The 14,557-nt window shown below is 48.5% G+C and overlaps 1 protein-coding gene across 2 annotated transcripts in view; it reads right to left on the bottom strand.

Annotated features, from left to right (window-relative positions):
* Lpcat1 (lysophosphatidylcholine acyltransferase 1) overlaps window positions 1–14,557 on the bottom strand; it is a 50,685-nt gene that overhangs the window by 29,383 nt on the left and 6,745 nt on the right. The window contains exon 1 of one of the 2 annotated variants that reach the window (XM_075975711.1): window positions 7,395–7,721. The exons of the other annotated variant lie outside the window; for it this stretch is intronic. Within the exon in view, the coding sequence (XP_075831826.1) occupies window positions 7,395–7,469 (75 nt within the window). The 5' untranslated portion in view covers window positions 7,470–7,721. Of the gene's footprint in view, window positions 1–7,394; window positions 7,722–14,557 lie in introns of those variants that run through there. 2 annotated transcript variants of the gene reach the window in all.

A 14,557-nucleotide genomic window follows, 5' to 3' on the forward strand; every position in this document is an offset into this window, starting at 1 on the left:
TCTTGCTTGTAATGCTAGCTAGGAAGTAACATGATGGGGCTTGTGTTAGGGGTGTCGGGAGGCTACCTGTCTGGGCTTGTGTTAGGGGTGCTGGCTTGCCAGTGACGGATCTGGAACAACCCTTCTCTGACTTTCAGGGAAGACTCCTATAATCAATCCCCCAATGACCCCGTGCAGTTTTAACTGGCACTTCCCATTGACACATCTCTGGCTAGCTGGCTGCAGCTTCCAAGATTCTAGGATCCCCGCTTTGCAAACTATGTTTTTCTCCCTGGGTTAATCTTATTTATTTTCCCTGAGTTTTCCTAGAAGCCCTTAGCAGGCTTCCCAACAACACCAAACTTGAGAGTTGAGGAGGGAGTCTCTGCAGCATTGTTCAGTATGCAGGGTGAGTGTGAGCCAGGGAGGAAACCTGTTGTAGAATGGTGTGCTGCATCGGAGAGGGGAGCAGTGCAGTGTGGGGGTACACGAAGTTGGGGAGACAGCTTACTATGGTGATGTACAGCATACTGGGGAGGGTCGAGAGGCCTCAAGCATCAGGACCAGCTTCCTCTATAGTCCGCCTTCACATTTACTCACTGCTGGCTTTCCAGCTTTTGTCTGTATCCCAGGGAGCAGGGAACCCTTCCCCAGGTAAGCAAGGCAGGACTAGCGGGGCCTGCCACAAACTTTCTGGAACCTACTACTGTACCTTTTGCTTATATCTCCCAACATCTCCACAGGTTACCATCTTCATGCATTCTCAGCCTAGCCACTGGTCCCTACTTCATCAGTGCCCACCTGGATGCAAACTGGTCTGAACAGACTCAGAGGACCAAAGACGTAGGAGAGATCAATATTTCTGAGACACAACAAAGGAAGCAGCTAGCCAAAAGGCTAAGACACCAGAGTAGCTGAATCTGGTAGTGATGGTATGGGGTCTGGGGAGAAGGAAAGTTCTAGGCATTCACGAGGACCATTCTTAGATCAGGCTAGAATGAAGAGCCACAGAGTATCTGACAGGAACAGGCAGGCTAGACTGAAGAGCAACAAAGTATCTGACACAGGCTAGACTGAAGAGCAACAAAGTATCGGACACAGGCTAGACTGAAGAGCAACAAAGTATCGGACACAGGCTAGACTGAAGAGCAACAAAGTATCTGACACAGGCTAGACTGAAGAGCAACAAAGTATCTGACACAGGCTAGACTGAAGAGCAACAAAGTATCGGTCACAGGCTAGACTGAAGAGCAACAAAGTATCTGACACAGGCTAGAATGAAGAGCAACAAAGTATCGGACACAGGCTAGACTGAAGAGCAACAAAGTATCGGTCACAGGCTAGACTGAAGAGCAACAAAGTATCGGTCACAGGCTAGACTGAAGAGCAACAAAGTATCTGACACAGGCTAGACTGAAGAGCAACAAAGTATCGGACACAGGCTAGACTGAAGAGCAACAATGTATCTGACACAGGCTAGACTGAAGAGCAACAAAGTATCTGACACAGGCTAGACTGAAGAGCAACAAAGTATTGGTCACAGGCTAGACTGAAGAGCAACAAAGTATCTGACACAGGCTAGAATGAAGAGCAACAAAGTATCGGACACAGGCTAGACTGAAGAGCAACAAAGTATCGGACACAGGCTAGAATGAAGAGCAACAAAGTATCGGACACAGGCTAGACTGAAGAGCAACAATGTATCTGACACAGGCTAGTATGAAGAGCAACAAAGTATCGGTCACAGGCTAGACTGAAGAGCAACAAAGTATCTGACACAGGCTAGACTGAAGAGCAACAAAGTATCGGTCACAGGCTAGACTGAAGAGCAACAAAGTATCTGACACAGGCTAGACTGAAGAGCAACAAAGTATTGGTCACAGGCTAGACTGAAGAGCAACAAAGTATCTGACACAGGCTAGAATGAAGAGCAACAAAGTATCGGACACAGGCTAGACTGAAGAGCAACAAAGTATCGGACACAGGCTAGACTGAAGAGCAACAAAGTATCTGACACAGGCTAGACTGAAGAGCAACAAAGTATCTGACACAGGCTAGACTGAAGAGCAACAAAGTATCGGACACAGGCTAGACTGAAGAGCAACAAAGTATCTGACATAGGCTAGACTGAAGAGCAACAAAGTATCGGACACAGGCTAGACTGAAGAGCAACAAAGTATCTGACATAGGCTAGTATGAAGAGCAACAAAGTATCTGACACAGGCTAGACTGAAGAGCAACAAAGTATCTGACACAGGCTAGACTGAAGAGCAACAAAGTATCGGACACAGGCTAGACTGAAGAGCAACAAAGTATCTGACATAGGCTAGTATGAAGAGCAACAAAGTATCGGACACAGGCTAGACTGAAGAGCAACAAAGTATCTGACACAGGCTAGACTGAAGAGCAACAAAGTATCGGACACAGGCTAGACTGAAGAGCAACAAAGTATCGGACACAGGCTAGACTGAAGAGCAACAAAGTATCTGACACAGGCTAGAATGAAGAGCAACAAAGTATTGGTCACAGGCTAGACTGAAGAGCAACAAAGTATTGGTCACAGGCTAGACTGAAGAGCAACAAAGTATTGGTCACAGGCTAGAATGAAGAGCAACAAAGTATTGGTCACAGGCTAGACTGAAGAGCAACAAAGTATTGGTCACAGGCTAGTATGAAGAGCAACAATGTTTCGGACACAGACTAGAATGAAGAGCAACAAAGTATCTGACACAGGCTAGAATGAAGAGCAACAAAGTATCTGACACAGGCTAGAATGAAGAGCAACAAAGTATCTGACACAGGCTAGACTGAAGAGCAACAAAGTATCTGACACAGGCTAGACTGAAGAGCAACAAAGTATCTGACATAGGCTAGTATGAAGAGCAACAAAGTATCTGACACAGGCTAGAATGAAGAGCAACAAAGTATCGGACACAGGCTAGACTGAAGAGCAACAAAGTATCGGTCACAGGCTAGACTGAAGAGCAACAAAGTATCGGACACAGGCTAGACTGAAGAGCAACAAAGTATCGGTCACAGGCTAGAATGAAGAGCAACAAAGTATCTGACACAGGCTAGAATGAAGAGCAACAAAGTATCTGACACAGGCTAGAATGAAGAGCAACAAAGTATCTGACACAGGCTAGACTGAAGAGCAACAAAGTATCGGTCACAGGCTAGAATGAAGAGCAACAAAGTATTGGTCACAGGCTAGACTGAAGAGCAACAAAGTATTGGTCACAGGCTAGACTGAAGAGCAACAAAGTATTGGTCACAGGCTAGAATGAAGAGCAACAAAGTATTGGTCACAGGCTAGACTGAAGAGCAACAAAGTATTGGTCACAGGCTAGTATGAAGAGCAACAATGTTTCGGACACAGACTAGAATGAAGAGCAACAAAATACCTGACAACTTTCCAAACACACTATCTTCCAGGTGTGGGTGGCCACCACCAGGGAAGGCAGGGCCGCCTCTTTACTAAAGCCCCAGGCACCTTTTCTTGCTGTAGCTTATGAATCAAGAGCTCTGCCCACACCAAGAGCATAGGGTGCTGGTAAGATGCTGGGAGACAGGAGTCCACTCTCCACACCCACGAGGCCCAGTGCCATGCTGGATGCCAACTTATAAAGGGTATGGGAAAGTCTTCAGAGCCCATTTTACAAAAATTACATGCAGTATGGCTGTCCAGCAGTGAGACAGCATGTAGCAGATTGGATACCCTGTACAGGAACTGGCCAGTGAAGAGCTGGCTAAGAGTATAAATAAGGGGACAGCCTGATACAGGCTATAGGACGAATGAAAGAGGGGAGAGACACGGAGTAAAGGATCAGCTATGCTCCCAAGAGTGAAAGGGTTGGGCTCCATTGTCTATAGACACAGGTGTAGGGCCACTAATGCTGGTACCCACAGCCCCACCTTTCTAAGTCCAGCTGTGGAAAGTGGAGACCCTACTCACTATAAAGAGCCACATTACTCTCAAAGGTACCAGGCCAAGCAAACTATGTGGCCATCTTGCCTGTGAGCTAGAAGGGAGTAATTGCACCACAGTTCAGTAAGGAATTACACTGGCCTGAGGGCTGTGTTGACTTCAATTGCCCTCTGAGGGTTGATTATAACAAACCAACCCATTAAGAGAGATATAGTCTAGATGAACAGGACTGTATATACACACAGTCCATCACAGCACCACAGGAGACAGTCTAAATTAGATTTTGAGGGCCCCCTTGGGAGGAGGGCTATGACCTGCCTCCAAAGAAGAATTCTGTCCAACAGCAGCCACTTCATAACAATCCCAACAAACCTAGTCTCCTTGTGTAAGGCTGGGTCTGAAAAAGAGCAGAAAGTGTGGACTGAACCCCAGTATCTATTGTAGCAAAATATAGGAACAGTAAAAAACGGCAGAACTCAGGAGCCCACAGGCCAGGACAGAGCTGCGATGCATCAATGGGACCAAGGGCTGGGGCATGACATACTCAAGGGCATCTTCTATAGCATAAATACATACATGAGCTCACAGAGACATATACAGAACAATACACATTTACATACCCACTGACAGAGAGAGGTACAAACACATGTGCACACCCCCCCCAGTATATACATGGACACATTCACATACACATTGTACACATACATATAGATACACATGTACAAACATAGTCCAATTCATATATACACTGAACACATAACATTAGATATACATGCATATACATATACCAATAAATACAATATGGGCACATTCATACATACATTAATCAAATATACATATGCACAAATATTCATGTACACAATGATACACATAAATACCAATACAGACAATGTGGACATTCAAATATTTAACACATATACACAGTACACATGTACATACACACAATGTGGACATATTCATACACACACTGAACACACATGTTTTCACATACACTGACACATGGATACATATTTACACACAGTCAGACCTTCACACATACACATTCATGGTTATACATGTACATCTGGTATACACATATAACACACTGAACACACACACGGTTACCCATAACATGGACATACATTCTCTCACACACTGAACTCATGGATACACAGACACACTCCACTCTCGCCACTACCCCTGGTAGATACAGCTCTTATATATGAAGCTGGTCACAGTTGGGACACGGAGACCTAGGGTACCCCTCCCATGAGGATTGTTCTCCAGGAAGTCTCCTATAGACACAGGCCTGGAACAAAGAAGGATAAGCAGGCTTTGGGGCCCAAGTAGGAGGCAGCGTGACCACCACAGACTCTCTTTAGGATCAGTGCTCTGAGAAGAAAGGTAAAATGTCAGTTAGAGAACTCCCTGCCCCTCCCAAGAGCAAGGATACTGTGGAGGTGTCCACTGTAGGCCTGTAGGGACTCTTGGAGTACTCCTGCCCCTACTCATTGGAACTGTTCTGTGGTTTGGGCCACCCAGTCTGTGGTTACGCTACAGCTACTGACAAGATGGAGAAAAAGTAGGTCAAAGTGAACCCAGAATGCCATATTTCTCCTCAAAAGAAGCTGGCTCTGTAACACTTGAGTATGACACATCATGGTCAGGCTAGCCATGATACTTTGTCTTGGTGGCCAGGGTAGCTAAGATAGGGATTCTTTTCTTTTCCTCCCCCCCCCTTCCTTTTTTTGAGGCAGGGTTTCTCTGTGTAACATCTCTGACTGTTCTGGAATTCACTATGCAGACCATGCTGACTTCGAACTCAGATCCGCCTGCCTTGCCTTCTGAGTTCTGGGATTTTAAAGGTGCGCCACCACTGCTCAGCAAGGATTCTTATTCTGTATGTAAGTGGGGCCATCCTGATGCAGCAGCCTGTGACAAGGAGTGTGTCTGCTAGAGTGAGGTGCTCCAGCATGAAGCACTAACACCACAAGCAGCCAGCACAGGCCCTTTCACCCTGAGTCAGTCTGGCAGGGACAGCTGACATTGACAGTTCTCCTCAGAGTACACGCCAACACCCATGTGTTCACTGTAGGGGAAACTAGCAGGACTTCTGAGGACATCTGCAAACACATGACATCCTCCACACGGATGAAGACGGCATCAGTTGCCTTGCGCACAGTCTAAGCTGCTGTTTCTTCTCAGAGTGTTTAATAGTAAGTGAGTAGAAGCAGAAAGCTTCTTGGTGGTGTACAGTGCATCCCGAACCAATCCATCTGTGCAGGGCACCACAAATCCAAAAGGATAAACTGGAGTGAAGTGACCAAGTGGTGATCACACACAGAGACTCCCTGCCTGGCTGCTGGGATCAGGTACCCAACAAGCTCCAGCAACAATCTGTGGGCCATCGGGTGATTCTTACTTGCCTACCTGCTCAGAACCTCTGGAGCCCTCACTTCCTCCAGATGTTTTACAAAGCTGGGCTCCAAGAAGGTGCCCGAGGAATGGCTGGCTGTGGGTGTGGCTTAGGCTCACTAGATAGGAACAGCTGGTGACCTATTCTGGACTTGCGTTAGGATCAATGCTTCTATCTTATTTTAAAAATACTTCACAAAGACTTCCAGGGACATCCAGCCTCCCCTGTGGTCAATTTGCCCAAAAGTTAGGACTCAGATGTGTTCAAGATTGGCGACACTTCATTCCTGAAGGCTCACCCTGCCTACACCCTCCTCAAGCAGTTGACAGATTGAATCCTGTCATACGTCAAAAGAGGAGAGAGAATCTTGGGGCAAAGCAGAGGACAACAGGGTGCTTAAAGTGTAATGTAGGGGGCAGTTAACAAGGCTCAGCCTGGAGAATGACTAGGGAGGATGCTAGACAGAGCGAAACCAGGAGGATATGGTCCTGAGGACCAACAAGGCAAAAACCAGAGGCCAGATAATCTTTGAGAGCCAACAGAATGTCTCGGTGGTAACGATGCCCAAGCTTTACAGTCTGAGTTTGATACCTAGGGCCTACTCTGTGAAAGAAGAGAACTAACTTCTTCAAGTTGTCCTCTGATCTCCACAGCATGCTGTGCAGCAACCCCACACTCCCACTCACATATGCATGCATGCACACATGCATGCACACACTATAGTACTAAAAATTTGGCCCACATTCTGACTCCTTAGAAAAACCAACCAAGGGTCACAATCAGACACTCTCATGAGCAATCCTTCCTGGAAGGCTGCTAGAATTCTCCCAGTTTGTCTAGGGCAGATATCAACCAAACTAGGTTGATGGACAAGGTCCCATTCTGTCCCTGCCCTAGGCTGGTACCAAAATGACCCAGAGCCACTGGCAGAGGATGTCTGAAGACTCTGACGGTGGTCATTCTCTCTGCCTCACTGTCCAGTATTTGGGCAAAGGCCCTACCATACATTGAGTCTCCATAGTCCCACAGCCTTGAAGGTCTCTCTCTGACTACCAGGTTTGTTCCAGTTCTATTAAGGGGTCACCATCCCACCTGAATGGGCAACTTCTGTGATCCGTGAAGAAAAGCCTGGAAGGTTCCACGACAAGTGAGCACCCAGTACTTCATGCTACATGGTTCCGTGCGGAAGGTGATGCAGGCCTTGTATGCTCAGTGGGGATGTGTGTGAGCTTTGTACTCGGGGGAGTTGTACTCCTCCATCGATCATGGAGACAGTCTGAGACTGCCAACTTTATTGTTGCTGGTTGCAGCGGAGCTGGATGCCACCCCAGGGGCACCACTGGAAGATAGGTGAGTCTGGGTTCTCTGTGGGCTGGCTGAGGGTGGAGCTTCAAGCTACACAAAGCACCAAGGATTGATCTGAGGCAGCAAGCATAGAGATGGTGAAACAGAGATGGCTTTCCAGCGGCCTAGATGACTTCAGCATTTGGGGCAAGCATAGCTCAAGGGTCACAGAGATGGCCAACTGGGGGAATCCCTGACAGGTGCAGCAGTCTGCAGGACACAGAGACTGGACTGAGTGCTACAACACAGCCAGCAACTTAACTGAGACCATCGCAATGAGCCAACCACAGCAATGGACCAACATCCAAGTCAGGGCATGCAGAACTGTAACAGGGAGCTAGCCATCACACTCAGAGTGCCACCAAAGCACCTGGTGTCAAAGACCTGCTACCAGCTCCTGAGGGGATGTATCAGAAGCCCGAGGTTAGCCGGGCGGTGCTGGCGCACGCCTTTAATCCCAGCACTCGGGAGGCAGAGGCAGGCGGATCTCTGTGAGTTCGAGACCAGCCTGGTCTACAAGAGCTAGTTCCAGGACAGGCTCCAAAACCACAGAGAAACCCTGCCTCGAAAAATAAAAAAAAAAAAAAAAACCAGAAGCCCGAGGTTCACATGCTATTTTCTCACCCAGAAATTCAGGGTAAGAGCTAGGAGATTTGCTCAGGGATTAGGGGAGATGATAAGCAAATGAAGGGCTGCTGCAACCACAGGAAGAAGCCTGAGTACAAAACAAGAGGAACTGCCCTAAACTCTCACCCACACCAGGGGGAATGAGAAACTCAGGTGGGCCACCCTGAGTAGGAAACAGAGATCGGGCAGCTGACCATGTACCCTCATGCCACTGAACCAGCCTGCCCACAGAGGACAAATAAAATCTTATCTGGGAGGAAGTGTTGTACTTCAAACCAAAGGGGGAGGGGAGGAAATGAGGGGAATCTGGCCAGGAGTGAAACAAGGCAGCAGCTGACCAGAGCACAAGGCCAAGCAAGAGGAGAAACCATTTGGGGACACAACAGGCATCAGGTCCTGGGACCCCTGCCCTTCTCGGGATGCACACATCTGACACAGGGCCAGTACTACCACAATGACATCACCCTGGACCTCCTGACCCCTGTGGTCAGCAGAGTAAGTAAGAGTCACCAGCATGGTGGATGAGTCCTCCCTCCTCCCAGCTTCCCTTCTCTAGGGTACGGCTGTCCTGTCCCACAGGTCCTACCTGAGGGACAAACAGCCACAGTTGTCTTTCTCACTTACCAGCTCCTTTTGATTTCTCCTATAAAACAAATTCAGAACACAGCCCAAGATGGGCCTCTGGCTCTTGGGTTTGGGACAGCTACAGTGGCCAAGGAGGGGGTGGAAATAAGGCTGCAAATGTCACATGTCCTTGGTCTGTATGACCCCAGGACAAGAAGTAATGGGTGAAACATTCAGTACCAGACAGGAGCCAGAAGCAGGTGTCTAGGTCAGAGCCCTGATGTAAGCAAAGCTGTTATGAAAGGACTTACATAAGTCTAGAAGGGGAGGCAGATATGGCTCTTGGGCATTCAAAAAAGCTATCCTCGTAGGCTGGTAGTCGATGAGGCTCTGAAGATACGGCAATGGACCTCCCAAATGCATTAGAGATGAGAGGTAAAAACTACAGGGATGCCTCTAGGGCACTGAGACACCTGGGAAAATTAGCCCTGGGGTCAACTGTGGGCCAACAACCCAAATCAGGAACTAATGATCAATGTCTGGAGCAGTGGGTATTAGGTATTTGCTCTATCCATGACCTTGGGCTATCTGGTCAGAGGGAGAAGAGAGAGAGGGGGGAGGAGTATATTTTGTGAGTATATTTCCCCCCTTTTATATCTTAATAAATCCTTGATACCCCTTTAAAAGACACATGTGGATTTCTCTTAACAGCAGTGTGAACATTAAAACCTATCTACTAGAGCCCGCTGCCCCAAATTAGACAAGAAAGACACACAATTTAAGATACACTTTCCTTTTAAAGTACAGGCAGGCTTTAAAAAGCATTATAAATCCCACACACAACCCTCAGCTGGAACCCCAAGGCACATTTGCTGAAGTCCACAGTCCAGTGTTTAACACCACGCAGCCATCGAGAAGCCTGGGTGACTTCAACTAGATCCAGACCACACAGAAGCACATACACGGACTAGCCAACAAGGCACCTCCTGCCTTATGTGTAGCCCCAATACTTTAATTAGGTCCAGAGTGACTCTGTCCTGGCTGAACACGGTTCTGAGGCAGGGAGCATTCAATGGTCACGTTCAGAACCAAAGCTTATTGCCACACAGAAACTAGAAGAGGACGAGAATACTTAAGCTGTTCTGGGCAGTTTTATCTTTTCACAAACAGCTCCATCAAACAGGCTCATCTGACACTAGCCACTGTGCAAAAGCAATCCCATAGCACCTGCCCACTGCTCAGTATCCTATATACCCCAGAGGCCCAAGATGAGGCTTGATACGGGGCACAGGGGACATCTGAAGAACGGCTTTAGCAGTTATACTGTCTGGTGGATGTTTGTGTTTCTCCTGTGATTTGCCCATTTATTTAAATCTTTCGCCCATATTTACATTGCATTCATTTGCCCGTTTCTCACTAACATGTTAATGTCCCTGTCATGATGGCCTTAGTTCCCAGTTGTGTATTGGACTGGAGTATTCAGATGTTCGTGCACAGCCAGCGTCCACGTCTCCACCAGAACTCTCCTCGGAGGCTGTGCCTACGGCTATTTATAAGTGCTTCTTAGTTCTCCCACTCAAATCTAAAATTAAATATAGCTTTTCTAAGACGGAGCTATTTTTTCTTCCAAACCTTCAGTCCCAACTCCCCAGGTCTACACCAGGTCCACACAAGGGCTGCCCAGTAAAGTCTCAGCCTATCAGAGCAATCCAGACGGTTCTCGGTGTAGACTGATGTGAGCCTGTCTTTGGGAGAAACACTCAAAACTTACAGAATCACCTTCAGAACCACATGGGCCATTAGGAGTGATTTCCTAGAGGGCTGTCCCTACTACACACCGCTGTTGAACATTCTTCACAGCCTCTTTGGTCTTACAGAATCATCAGTCTAGTACCCAGTATGGAACTATGGAGAGCTGACTAACCTTGGGTAGATGGCTTTCACCAACCTTTGTGGGTCTGGTGGGAAGATCCCAGAAGCTGTTCGGTCAGCTGGATCCCCCCAGTTCAGGCCTGTGTATAATTCCTCACTGACAGAAATGGCACTATTAGGGAGAGCACCCTTGGGGTGGTGCCACAACACCCTGGCATTTGCTCTAGATCCTGGTGACGCTGGTGTGTGACCATGGAAGGCTGAGGACTAAGTAAGGCTACAGAAGGGCACACTGCTCATGTGGATGCAAGGGGGATGATCACTCTTGTCTCAGGCACGTTTCCCCATGGCTAACCACACATAGTTGACCTTTTTGCAATCTACAACACAGACTGGGAACACACCTCTTGCTGGAGACGCCCTATGAGCATGCGAAGGGCTAAGTCAAGAAAACCTCAGGCCCCGAGATGGCTCTGAAACTCCATAACTTAACAAACAAGGACTTAGGACGTCACCCTGGTTACCCACTAGGGTCTCCACAGGCCGTTTTGTACGTAGCCACCTGGCCATTCCCTGCTCACAGCTGTGCTCCTATGGGCAGGTGCTGGGACTTGGTGTCCACTGAGCATTTGCTCATCCATCTAGCTCAGCAGATTCCACGGCACAGGTAACAACACCACGCTATGTCACCATGTCTCCTAATGTGACAGGTAACCTTCACCCTATGCAAGCCCCACACACAGCAGTGTAGGCTGTGTAGCCGTCTATCTCAGCAGGAGGACCCAGGCATGGCCCTAACACCTGTGCAGTCAGGGGAAAAGCTCCATAATCACACAGTGCAGCCTTTGGCAGGGAAGAAGCAAGGCACTCACACATGGGGGGAGTAACTGCAGGCCTGGGAACCCCCAAGAACGTGCTCTATCAGAGACACTGAAGTGTCAAAGAATACAAGAGCATAGATAAGTTTAGAAGTAACACCCTAAACACCCAGGCTGCAGGCATCTCAGAAATGATCACACTGGAAACAGTTATCTTCCCTTACGGCAGGGGTTAGGGGAGGATTCCCCTGAGGCCAGAGGGTAAAATAGACCAAGTGCCAAGAGAGGGTTCTGGACAAGTCTGGACAAGATCTTTCTTTCTTTCTTTCCTTTTTTTTTTTTTGTTTTTTTTTTTTTTGTTTTTCGAGACAGGGTTTCTCGTGGTTTTGGAGCCTGTCCTGGAACTAGCTCTGTAGACCAGGCTGGTCTTGATCTCACAGAGATCCGCCTGCCTCTGCCTCCCAAGTGCTGGGATTAAAGGCATGCGCCACCACCGCCCGGCTGGACAAGATTTTTCTAACTCTACTCTTTAGCCTCCTTATGTAGGCCTCTGGGCTTTGAGAGCCCTATAGCTGTGCTCAAAGTCAAGAACATGCCCAGCCCTTAGAAAGCCCTATGTCTTATAGATACAGATTCCTAGGCACCTTTCCCTCTGGCCAGACTGTGTTATCTTCCCTCAGCTGGGAGCCACTTCCAGCCTCTTACACGCTGCCTGGACAGTCGGCATCCTAAAAGACCAGTAGAGAACTTCATTGCTGGCAGACCCCTGTGCTAACACATGGGTAATGAGACTCAACAGAGACATAGGATGGAAGGCTGACTTGCACTCACCAGACACATATCGATACCTGTGATGTCGAAGTCTACTTGATATGACCAAGAACTACACCGACCAGATCCCGTCTGCCTTGATGAGCATGTGAGGGAGGGTGCGGCAGGAGACGAAGAGGGCACACAGAGCACATGTGTGGACAGCCTCTGCAGTGACTAGAGGACTCCAGATGGACTGGAGAAAATGGGCAGACGACAGTGTCCCACACAAGGAGCAGTAAGCGCAGAGTTCTTGGGTGGGAAGGCCCAGGCTGAGCAGCATACCAGGACAATACTTATTCTGATTCAGGAGCACCCTGGCAGGCATGACGGGAACCTCTCATCTGGCTTCAGGGGTCTCTGACTGGGCTGCTTTCTCCACCCTTCCTATTACACATGTGATGGTTAACACGTCGTGTGTGTGTGTGTGTGTGTGTGTGTGCGCGCGCGCGCGTAACAGGGAGTGGCTCTGTCCTTTCTCTGGTCCCCATGGTTCTGCTCTGACAATCTTGTAGTCTAAGAGGTAAACCACTACAGCATAACAGACTGAAGCTGGGGTCCTGCCAAGGTGGCGTTCCACCCAAGGGCTCTGCCAAAACAGAAAAGTCCTGAATACATATATTTGGGGGCTATATGCACTACCTCCTAAGAATGAGACTCAAAACCAGAAACTGGTTCTAAGTCCCTCTCCAGAGCTGCAGAGACTTAGTAGCAGTTGACCTACTTTAGGGAACACCAGGGGCAGGACTCCCTATAGTTACTGTCTTCCAAGAGAGCTTTCCAGGCACTCAGTACCACGTGTGCAAACAGCCCAAGGCTACCAGGATCAGGTGGAACTGAGGCAGGAGCCCTGCCAACAGCTTCCCAGGGTCTGTGACTCTGGAGGAGGCTCCAGCTTCTGATAGGCGAACAGTCCGGCCTCAGGGGACCAGAGAGAACCTGAGTTAAAGGACCTGCTTCTACGGGCTCCCACAGATCCTGCCCCTGCCCCTGCCCCTGCTTGCTGAGGGTGGTGGCTCCAAGAAGAGGTACTTCCAGTATGAGTTGGCAGGGAAGTGCCTGCGTATTAACACACTGTTCCTTCATCAAGTCTTTCCTGGAAGTGTCCGGGACATAGAAGCCCTGCCTAGGAACACCAGCCAGAAAGGGCTCAGGATGAACCCAACCCTAGTGTTGAGATGCAGGGGGAGTTCCGCAGCAATGTGTCCTCTAGGTCAGTGATCATGGGGGCTGGGACCCACACATATCAGACAACACAGGGAGGGGACCCCTAGGAGGGCATCAATAGTAGAAGTCCACCATGAGCGGGGCAGACAGGCCTGAGAGCTGTGTAGGAACTCACTCTGGTCCCATCTTCCTTGAGCGGTCAGAACTCAGCTGAGGGCGGGAGAAAGACCCACCTGAATCTGTGACTGTCTTCAGCTGAGCGAGGGAATCAGAAGATTCAAGCCCAGGGGTGTTCTATCTGTTTTCACTGTTCACAGGAAGGTTATCTGGAAAGGAGGCGGCTCACATGCTCTAATGTTGGTAAAAGGGAAGCTTATACAACCTCTGTGGGTGGGAACCCCTGCCCCTAGCACACTCTGAGTCCTCCGATGAAGACCACAAATACCACCAAGTCTATACCACGTATATACATCTTATTTGTTTTAGCTGGACAGGGAAGGATGTGTATTGGGACTGGTTTGCGCTTCTATTGCTGTGAAGAGATACCATAACCATGGAAACTCTTATAAAGGAAAACATTTAATTGGGGCTGGCTTAACAGTTTCAGAGGTTGGTTTAGTTCATTATTGTCATGGTAAGAAGTGTGCAGGTAGACATGGTGCTGGAGAAAGAGCTGAGAGTTCTACATCTTGATCCACAGGCAACAGAAGGAGACTGTGTACCACACCAAGCATAGCTTGAACATATAAGACCTCAAAGCCCACCTCCACAATGACACACGCCTCCTAATAGTGAAACTTCCCGTGGGCCAAGCTTTCAAACACGAGTCTATGGGGACCATTCCTATTTCCACCACCACAGGGACTGTGTCCCTGAGGTTGGTTGTTCCTCTGAAGGGTAGAGTTGACTTGACCCCATGCCGCTAGAGGGAAGGTTACCACCTCATTGACCACAGGAGGTACACAGTCTCATGGTGCTGGCCAGAATGAAGAGGTCTCTGAAGAGTAGGGGAAGATGACGTCAGTTCAGGAGGGGTCTGAGCTTTTGGGGACT

This window comes from Microtus pennsylvanicus, chromosome 6 (genome assembly GCF_037038515.1).
Source record: "Microtus pennsylvanicus isolate mMicPen1 chromosome 6, mMicPen1.hap1, whole genome shotgun sequence".
NCBI classification, from domain to species: domain Eukaryota; kingdom Metazoa; phylum Chordata; class Mammalia; order Rodentia; family Cricetidae; genus Microtus; species Microtus pennsylvanicus.